The sequence below is a fragment of the Argentina silus genome (genome assembly GCF_951799395.1).
Source record: "Argentina silus genome assembly, contig: scaffold_480, whole genome shotgun sequence".
In the NCBI taxonomy this organism is placed as follows: domain Eukaryota; kingdom Metazoa; phylum Chordata; class Actinopteri; order Argentiniformes; family Argentinidae; genus Argentina; species Argentina silus.
The window spans coordinates 2,200-12,254 of record NW_028153139.1 but is presented as its reverse complement, the minus strand read 5'-3'; the positions used below and the strand labels follow the sequence as shown (position 1 = coordinate 12,254).

The window sequence follows — 10,055 nt, the reverse complement described above, 5'->3', positions numbered from 1 at the left end:
ATTCTGCTCCAATGAGCATGTATGCTAGAAGGCTTAATGCGTGAACTGTTTGGTAACTGGATATGTTGTTAGGTGTTCTGAGGTTTTACTAATCAACAACAAATATCATGGTTTTAATCTAAAACATGATCTGGAAGAAATAAATCTTGAAAGATTCGCTCATTCGCATCACAAGCAAGAGAGAAGAGATTTAAAAAATCACATTTATTTATATCGGTTCTATAAACATATCACAAAACAATGGCAACATTGAACACTGCAGAAAAAAAATATAAATAGTTTCCATGTCTCAAGTTTTAACAAGTCTTTTTTCACGGGGAACAACGAATAGCGGATCAAACAGTTCTCAACAACTTCTCAAAATACACGAGCCATCTTCGAGAAGAATAACATGTCTATTATAAAAAAACGGACACAGTGAGCGAGTCATAATACTGATAATTCACCAACTTTCCACAAATCAGAAACATTAATATTACACGTTTTTCTTCGTTTTATTCTACTTGGAATGAATAGTGCAACATTCTCTCCGAGGACGTCCGTTTCTTTCTATTCTTTCTTCTCCTTTCCTTCGTGTCTCCGTTTAGGGGTCGCCGGCCGGGGTGCTGGTGGTCCTCAGACGTACCACTCACTGAAGTTGGAGGAGATGCTGCTGTGACCGCTGCTGTGACCGCTGCTGAGCTCCGCGGAGTCCGGGGACATGGTGCTGTGGGTCTCCGAGGCCGGGGACACCAGGCCGGGGGTCGAGGACTCATACCCGGAGCTGGCTGCGGGCGACGAATTGGACACTGACGAGAGAGACGAGTCGTGGATCTGAAATAATAAAAATAGAAAATTAGCTATATGAGCAATCTTATAGATCACAGAGATGACAACAAATATTAACAGGTCATAAGTTAATTTTAGTAAAAAATAAAATAAAAAAGGCTTGGTTGATTTGGTAAAACGCACCTTGACGTGTTTCCTCAGGGAGCTGGGGTGTGTGTAGGACTTGTCGCACAGTTTGCAGAGATAGGGCTTGTCCGACGTGTGGACGTGCATGTGTTTCTTACGATCGCTGCTGTTGGAGAAACGTCTGTCGCAGCCGAAGAAGTCACACACGAACGGCTTCTCTCCTGCAGAGAGGACGGTAGAAATCATTAAACATCAGCATTCAAAAGCCTATCTTTACATTTTCAACATTGACATTGTTGCAATTTAAATCTTACCAATAGCCTATCCATGGTAAACACATCTAACATTAAATGCCAATGCAAAACAAAACATTGATATAACTCCGTGGTATAGATTGATGTAGTACGATATAGGCCAGATAGATCAACAGGGTTTCGTGTGTGTGTGTGTTACCTGTGTGTGTCCTCTTGTGTATTTTCAAGTTCTCGGAGCGCGCGAACACTTTGCTGCAGCCGGGGAACGGACACGGGAACGGCTTCTCCCCGGTGTGCACGCGGATGTGGTTCACCAGTTTGTACTTGGCCTTGAACGGTTTGTTTTCGCGCGGGCAGTCCTCCCAGTAGCACACCTGGTGGCTCTGCTCGGGCCCGCCCACGTGCTGCACCGAGACGTGAGTCACCAGCTCATGCATGGTACCGTAGGTCTTCCCGCAGCACCGTTCGGGTCCGCCACCGGGCTGCTCCGGATCGGTCCACTTACAGACGAGCTCCTGTTTGATGCACTGCTGCCGCATGTACCGGTAGAAGGCCCCCGGGTGGTGGTGGGGGTGGTGGTGCGCAGCCATGCCCATACCGAGACCCATGGCGCCGTACTGGCCGTAAGGGTCTGCCCGGGATCCCGGCACATGGTGGTACTGCTCCGCTCTCCCGTAAACGTCCCCTGGTAGCCCCAGCCGCCCGCTCAGCACGTTAGCCGAGCCGGGGTGCTGGTCGTGCATGCCGGGGAAGAGTAGGTGTCCGTGGGCCTGTGCCTCCCCGTGGGAGGGGTGCAGGGACCCGGCCATAGTCCTGAGGAGCGTGTGCTGGTGGTGCTGCTCGCCCGCGGAGGTCGGGTCTCCGAGGCCGCGGAGGATAAAGTCCCGGGTGGAGCTGGCATAGGAGGCAGGGTACCCGGCGGGCCCCGGGGCAGCGAAGGCAGTGCTCTGGCCCAACGAATGGTCGGGGTTCAGCTTGAAAGCGCCCATGTGTACAGACTCCATGAACCCGGGGTCTCTGTCCTGCATCTCAACCCCGGAGATGTGCCTGTTGAATCCGCTGCTCCCTCCAGAGGCCCCGGGCTGGTGCCCAGCTTCCAGCAGCATCACAGCGAGAACCCGGGTTCGAGGAACGAACGACGCGCTCAGTCAATATCTGAACTTTTACGCGTGCGTAATGCGTAAAAACTGATAGAATAGCTCTGATAGAACGCGTATTTCCCTCAAAATAGAAGCGAGTCTAAAGTTGTTGACTTTCTTCAGCTAAACACAAGCCAAAGAATCCCAGAATACCCCTCATAAAATGCTAACTCTTCTTCACTAAAATTAGGAGCAACAATTCACACCACGGAGAATAACAACAGGATCTTGCGGTAAGCTCTCTGAGTCTGGGGTTGCTGTTCGTGGGTCCCCAAAAGTCTTGTGAATGCTCGTCTTCAGGGTCTCCACAGGACATATACCTCCCCTTTTACCTCACCGCAGGGGTTCCCCCAGCCTATTCTGATTGGCCACTGGAGCTCATTGATCCCGGATATTCCACCAATCGCAGGTGAGCTTCTCCTGACTAATCCCTGCTGGTACCGCCCACTTTCTTTTATGTTTCGGATTCCTAACGGGAAAGTGACGCATCTGTTTACGTTTGCCCTAAATTCACAAAGGACAACTTGCACAAATGCCACTGTAGTCCTTGTTGTAAAAACAAAACAAAACAATGCTTGTCAGATCTATAGAGATTTCATCTAATGGATTTAACGTATTTTATGGCTCCTTACTGTTCAATCAAGGGAGATCAAATGCTCAAAGGAACAGCAGCTTTTCTGAAGACCTAGAAAAGCTAAAGACTGATGCAACTCAATTGATTTAAACTCACATTAAATTTCTCACTGTGACACAAGTCAGTTTAGAGTATAGATGAATGGACAGGAGAAAGACAAGCCCAACGCATTTGGAGAGGAGGAGATGAGGAGAAAGCTGGGCTGGAGTGGAAGTGTCCAGCATGGTGGAGCCATGGGGCTGCACCGCACCGCGGGAGCGTCAGGTTCAAAGGCAGCTCCGGGGTTGGAAGGAAAAAACAAGATCTCTGTCGGAGAAGCAGTCCTGTCTGGAAACACCAACCTGCACTCTATTGCTGTGGTGGTTTAGACAGAAACAGACACGGTTGTAAAAAGTGTTTCATCTTCTCATACAGCGCCTTCGGAAAGTATTCAGACCCCTTCACTTTTTCCACATTTTGTTGTATTATAGTGTCAATTTAAAATGTATTCAATTAAAATAATTTGCCATCAACCCACACACAACACCCCAGAATGACAAAGCGAAAACATGTTTTTTGACATTTCTGTACATTTATTAAAATTGAAAAACAGAAATACGTCATGTACATAAGTATTCAGACCCTTTGCTATGACACTCTTAAAATTAGCTAAAATGCAAAAATGTCATCAACAAATCACTCAACAAGTTGAATTGAGTCCATCTTAATGCAAGGATAATAGTTCATGTAATTTTGGAATTAATATCTTTGTTTTTATAGGGCCTCTGATTTGCATAGGAATCAATTCCACACTGAGTAGATTAGGATGTCACTACCAACTCAGCAAATTTCATAATTTTCTCTTGATCCTGACAAACTCCCCAGTCCCTGCCAGTGACAAACACACCATAACTTGATGCAGCACCACTATTCTTCACACGAGACATGGTGCAGAAACTGCATTGCATGTGCTGGATTTGCAACAACCTTAATGCTTTGTAGTAAAACCAAATAAACACAATTCCGACCACTTTCTTTGCTGTATCACTTGAATTAATTGTTGCAAACACAATTATGGATATGAGATAGATTATTTTCTATTAAGGGATTCTTTTTGGCCACTTGGTTATAGACCAATTTTGTAGAGTGACTGAGATGATGTTGTCCCATCGACTGTGCTTTTTCCTCTCCACCATTCAACTTTGTAGACTTTTGTAAGTCCCCCCAGGCCTCAGGGTCGCATTCCTGAGTAGTTTTGTTCTTCTCCATTTGCTCAGTTTGTAATGACAACCTGATCCACAATGTGTAATTGATTCCTATGCAAATCAAAGACCCTATAAAAACAAAGATATTCATTCCAAAATTATTATTACTATTATCCTTGCATTAAGATGGACTCAATTCAACTTATTGAGTGATTTGTTGATGACATTTTAGCATTTTAGCTAATTTTAAGAGTGTCATAGCAAAGGGTCTGAATACTTATGTACATTACGTATTTCTGTATTTAAATTTTAATAAATTTACTGAAATTTCTAAAAACCTGTTTTCGCTTTGTCATTCTGGGGTGTTGTGTGTGGATTGATGGCAAATTCATTGAAGCCCATTCTTTTAATTGAATCCATTTTAAATTTAGTCTTTAACACAACAAAATGTGGAAAAAGTGAAGGGGTCTGAATACTGTCCGAAGGCGCTGTAAGCCACAGAAGCCAAACTATCTCAAATGTACTCCATACACGTTGGCTGAACTTACCAGTTGCCTACAGTTTTCTGCAAAAGAATTCCTATGAAAATTACGGTTAGGTTATTCCTCTTATAAATGTTGTAGGTCACATACCTTTTTCTAGAAAAGTTTGTTTCTTTTTCCAATCCGTTACCACATCGAAAGAGAGCATCATCGAGAAAACTCCATGACCCCAAAACACTCACGAGAAACACAAAACACAAGTTGGCAATAGAAGAAACGAATTATAGTTTTGCTAATTAAAAATATACATCACGTAATAACGTGAGTAATAATGGACAGGCCTATGTTGAATCGATGACATCCATGATGAAGAGAACCAACAGCTTCCCTGAGATGGTTGCTTATCGACCAAGCGTCTTTATTCTCATTTCCTTCATAATCATTATTGTTCTATATCCACAGGAATGTATATTGTTCACCTGTAGCCTATGGCATTAGGATATTACAAGGATTGACATTCATTTTCCAGAGGCTTGTTGCTCTGATCACGCCGGGTACAAATACAGTGTGCACTGCACATTTGCACGCACGAGCACTCACACACTTTCTTGTTGCTGCTATTCTGGGACACTTTATGCTATTGACATTGTTTTACTGTTATTATTGTTTTCTTCCTTTTGTTATTATTATGCCATTGCTGCAAATTGATATTGTTTGACTGTTGCATTGTTGAGGAGAGGGTTGCTGACCCTAAAGCATTTCATGACATGGTGTCCTGTATATTGTGTAAAATGACCATTAAAATGTGATTTCATGTGGATGGGCCTTCAGCTCCTCTCTCTCTCTCTCTCTCTCTCTCCCCCTCCTACAGGCGGCGAGGGAAGGTAGGCATACCAACCGCTAGGGGCGTCTCTCAATAACCTACAGAGGCGTCCTATCTCCTCTTCTCCTCTCCTCCTTTCCTTCGTCAGTGGCCGAATCTGATGGAGCTGTGCCTAGGAATATCGCCAGCCACCATTTTGTTTTCACCTATCCTATGATTTAACTATCAGTGCGGATGAAGAAGCCTAGGTGACGGGAGGAGAGGGCGCCTCTTCAGACTATTGGGACGCGTCCCATTCCTTCCCTGACTTGAACCGTTCCTTCCCCAGCCGCGACACGGTCGGTGTGTGTATTTGTGTGTGTGGGGGAGGGGCTGACGGTCTGGTGTACGGTCTCGTTTTTGGACTACCGCATGCGCCCCCCCCGTTAATCCAAACCGGGCTGCGGAAAGACGACTCGTTCCACGTGGTTTTCCCCGAGCAGCGCGGGCTCCACCGGGGGGAGAGAGCACCGAGAGCCCCGTGACCGTCTCGGTAGTGACCATGCAGCGGGCGAGCGGTCGGCAGCCTCGGCACAATGGCCTCTCCCCGCTCCGCAACAACAACTCCGTGACGGCGAACCTCGCCTCGCCTCCGCGCCCCTCCTCCGCCGGCCCGCTGGACTACTCGGTCCGGCCGGTAAAGCCCGAGTTGATCTGCAAATGGACCGGAACCGAGCGAGCTCCCAAACAAAGGATATGCGAGCAAACTTTCCGCTCCATGCACGAGCTGGTGAACCACGTCAGCACCGAGCACGTCGCGGGGCTCGAGCCCCTGAGCCACGTCTGTCGGTGGGAGAGGTGCGCGAGGACCGGGAAGGCGTTCAAAGCCAAGTACAAGCTGATCAACCACATACGCGTGCACACCGGGGAGAAGCCGTTCTCCTGCCCGTTCCCGGACTGCGGGAAGGTGTTTGCTCGCTCCGAAAACCTGAAGATTCACACGCGCACGCACACAGGTATGGAATAATAAACGGTCGCTTATGGTAATTAAATGATACATAACCCCCCTTTCTATTGACCTTGTGCTGCAGCCTCTATCTTAGGCTATCATAGGCGTGCAGAGGCCTATATTAACATAAGCATGTCCGTTTTTGCTATGATGTTTTGCGTCAACAATAACCCGTGGTTTAAAGACAGGCCTGGTCCATTTGACATTCCCCAGACAGAAATGCGTCCGTTTTCACACCAGTCATCTTATGGGTCACATTTAGATGACTCTCAACTTAACAATCATTCTAAAGTCTGGCTCTACATGTTGACGTGCTATAGACTTGTCCAGGAAGTGTGTGTGTGTGTGTGTGTGTGTGTGTGTGTGTGTGTCTGTCTGTCTGTCTGTGCGAGTGTGTGTGTCTGTGCGAGTGTGTGTCTGTGTGTGAGTGTGAGTGTGTGTCCGTGTCCGTGTGTCTGTGCGTGTGTGTGTCCGTGCGAATGTGTATGAGTGTGTGTGTGAGTGTCCGTGTGTGTGTGCACACAGTAATGTTACCTGAGGTGACAGATGTCACGTGAGGGGAATTCCAGTCTCCTGTCCTATGATGACATCACAGCGTCCTGCAATGACATCACAGCGTTGTGGTCATGTGTTCCAGGAGAGAAGCCATTCCAGTGTGAGTTCTGTGAGCGCCGTTTCGCCAACAGCAGCGACCGCAAGAAGCACTCCCAGGTGCACACCAGCGCCAAGCCCTACGACTGCAAGGCCCGCGGCTGCCACAAGTCCTACACCCACCCCAGCTCCCTGCGCAAGCACATGAAGGGCCACATCAAGTCAGAGCCCTCCACCCCCTCCCCCGGCCCCCCCGGGCACATCAAGACGGAGCCCCCCCCCTCGCCCTCGCCCCCCCACCCCGGACCCATCGACCTCTCCTTCTCTGGGTTCGTCAGGAACTTCATCAGCCAGTCGTCGGGGCCTCAGAAGCACGGCTCGCCGCCACAGAAGAGGAAGAAGGCGGGCTCAGCGAGCCCCTCCCTACCTCAGGTAACGGACCTTAAGGAGTGGTACGTGTGTACCAGGACTACAGGCCACAGCTACCTCCCCCTTCACCCAGGGGACATCAAACCTGAGCCCCCCAGCGATGAGGAGTACTACACGTAGTACACACACACCCCCTGGTAACAATACTACACGTAGTACACACTACATGTAGTACACACGTGGAGGATGCTACATGTAGTGCTGTTCTGCTGCTCTGTGGTGCTGTTGGACTCTGAGGGAGACTCTCCTGTATGGACCAGAATCACAGAGATGGCAGGACCACACGTCTCCCGGGAGCCCCAAACCAACCCCTAAACACTACCCCCTAGACACTAGCCCCTACCTCCTACCCCCTACTCCCTACCCCCTAGACACTACCCCCTACTCCCTAACCCCTAGACACTAGCCCCTACCTCCTACCCCCTACTCCCTACCCCCTAGACACTACCCCCTACTCCCTACCCCCTAGACACTACCCCCTACTCCCTAACCCCTAGACACTAGCCCCTACCTCCTACCCCCTACTCCCTAACCCCTACCTCCTACCCCCTACCTCCTACCCCCTACTCCCTACCCCCTAGACACTACCCCCTACTCCCTACCCCCTAGACACTACCCCCTACTCCCTAACCCCTAGACACTAGCCCCTACCTCCTACCCCCTACTCCCTACCCCCTAGCCCCTACCTCCTACCCCCTACTCCCTACCCCCTAGACACTAGCCCCTACCTCCTACCCCCTACTCCCTAACCCCTAGACACTACATCCTACCCCCTAGACACTACCGTACTACTGTACTAGGTGACAGGGTCTAGGCTGGCCTACTGTACTAGGTGACAGGGTCTAGGCTGGTCTACTGTACTAGGTGACAGGGTCTAGGGGTTGATTTGGAACTCAGCCCTCCACATGCTCCCCAGATGAGGAGGAGGAGGAAGAAGAAGAAGAAGAAGAAGAATGTCTCTGTGTTTGGTCAAGATACACACCGCTGTGAGAGATCACATGACACAGAATCTCAGGACCTGAAAAAACAGTTGTTTATGAACAGAAATGATACTATAATTACACTATAATTACACTATAATGATACTATAATGACACTATAGGCCTTATGATGAATCAGAAGAGTGATATCAGAAGAGTGAATACATCACAACTGTGATAGCCACACTATGCAACTAATAACAGTCAGTTGATCATCTCCCTCCCCCCCCCTCTCTCTCTGTCACCCTCCCCCCTCTCTCTCTCTCCCCCTCTCTCTTCCCCCCTCTCTCTTCCCCCCCCTCTCTACCCCCCCTCTCTCTACCCGCCCCCCCCCCCCCCCCTCTCTCATTCCTTGTGCCTTTCATTCACAGCCGGTGATGCTCTATATAGACTGGTGTTGGAGAAACTGATATTAGACTTGGTACCATGTATGGAAGAGTGTGTGTGTGTGTGTGAGAGAGAAAAATGTAATGTAAAGTGTTGTAGTCTGACACACACACACACACTCCCAAGTATAGAGGGACACAAGGTATCATATGTGTCAGCACGTTACACACACTCACACACACACTCTCTCTCTCTGATATATGTATGGAGGCACACACATGGTATCATATAGTATGTGTCAGAATAGTCAAAGTAACTTGCATGTTACATTCATACATTCATACACACACACACACACACACACACATTACACACCCACATTCATTCTTAAAAATATGTGTTGCCGTTGGAAATGATGTCAGTGTGATAAGCCTGTCTATCAGTGGCCATGAGCAGAGGGTGGTGTCCTAACCCTAACCCTGTCTATCAGAGGGTGGTGTCCCAACCCTAACCCTGTCTATCAGAGGGTGATGTCCCAACCCTAACCCTGTCTATCAGAGGGTGAGGTCCTAACCCTAACCCTGTCTATCAGAGGGTGAGGTCCTAACCCTAACCCTGTCTGTCAGAGGGTGAGGTCCTAACCCTAACCCTGTCTATCAGAGGGTGAGGTCCTAACCCTAACCCTGTCTATCAGACGGTGATGTCCCAACCCTAACCCTGTCTGTCAGTGGCCGTGAGCAGAGGGTGATGTGTGCAGTGAGGAGCAGTGTTGTCGTTGCTGTACAGTATTCTATTCTGACCTATACCAGTTGTTGTTTACTGTTTACTGATCATTTATTATTGTATTGAAATCTATTCTCTCATGCTTCATATTCATTGACTCATTAAATCTTCTTATACCTAAATGGACTTTGAGAGGAATTAAAAAAAAAAAAAAAAATCGTATTTATGTATCGTATCTATGTTCTCTGATAAATAAAGATTTCTTAAGTTTCTTATTTATTTTCCGCCATTTTCTCTGAAGTTTCCCGTTGCCTTTCATCAATATGTTTCCCTTATGAATGTGGGTTAATTTATTAGAATGAAGTTGTACTGGAGTGACAACACCATAGGCTGTATGTTAATGTGTCTGAATATACATTTCACGGTTCTTCTTTCTCAATGTCCACTCTCTTTTGTCAATTCACTTTGAACGTTGGAAACTCGATTCTTGTGTGTGTGTGTGAGTGTGTGTGTGTGTGTGTGTGTAATACAAGTGCCTTGTGAATAGTATAAATCAACACAATGTGATGTAGCCAAACAGAGGGTGACACACAAGCCTCGGTCTTCA

General features: G+C 47.8%; 2 protein-coding genes across 2 annotated transcripts; one reads left to right on the top strand and one right to left on the bottom strand.

Moving 5' to 3' along the window:
- Positions 1 to 615: 615 nt before the first annotated feature.
- LOC310824424 (zinc finger protein ZIC 2-like) lies at positions 616 to 2,254 on the bottom strand (the record flags this gene model as incomplete). Its single annotated transcript, XM_083697677.1, has 3 exons — positions 616 to 813; positions 952 to 1,115; positions 1,348 to 2,254. The coding sequence occupies 3 exons, from the start codon at positions 2,252 to 2,254 to the stop codon at positions 616 to 618; spliced, it is 1,269 nt and encodes a 422-aa protein (XP_083553803.1).
- A 3,520-nt stretch (positions 2,255 to 5,774) lies between these two features.
- On the top strand, positions 5,775 to 7,865 carry LOC310824423 (uncharacterized protein). The gene is made up of 2 exons (XM_083697676.1): positions 5,775 to 6,405; positions 7,036 to 7,865. The coding sequence occupies exons 1-2, from the start codon at positions 5,952 to 5,954 to the stop codon at positions 7,536 to 7,538; spliced, it is 957 nt and encodes a 318-aa protein (XP_083553802.1). The 5' UTR covers positions 5,775 to 5,951; the 3' UTR covers positions 7,539 to 7,865.
- Positions 7,866 to 10,055: the final 2,190 nt, after the last annotated feature.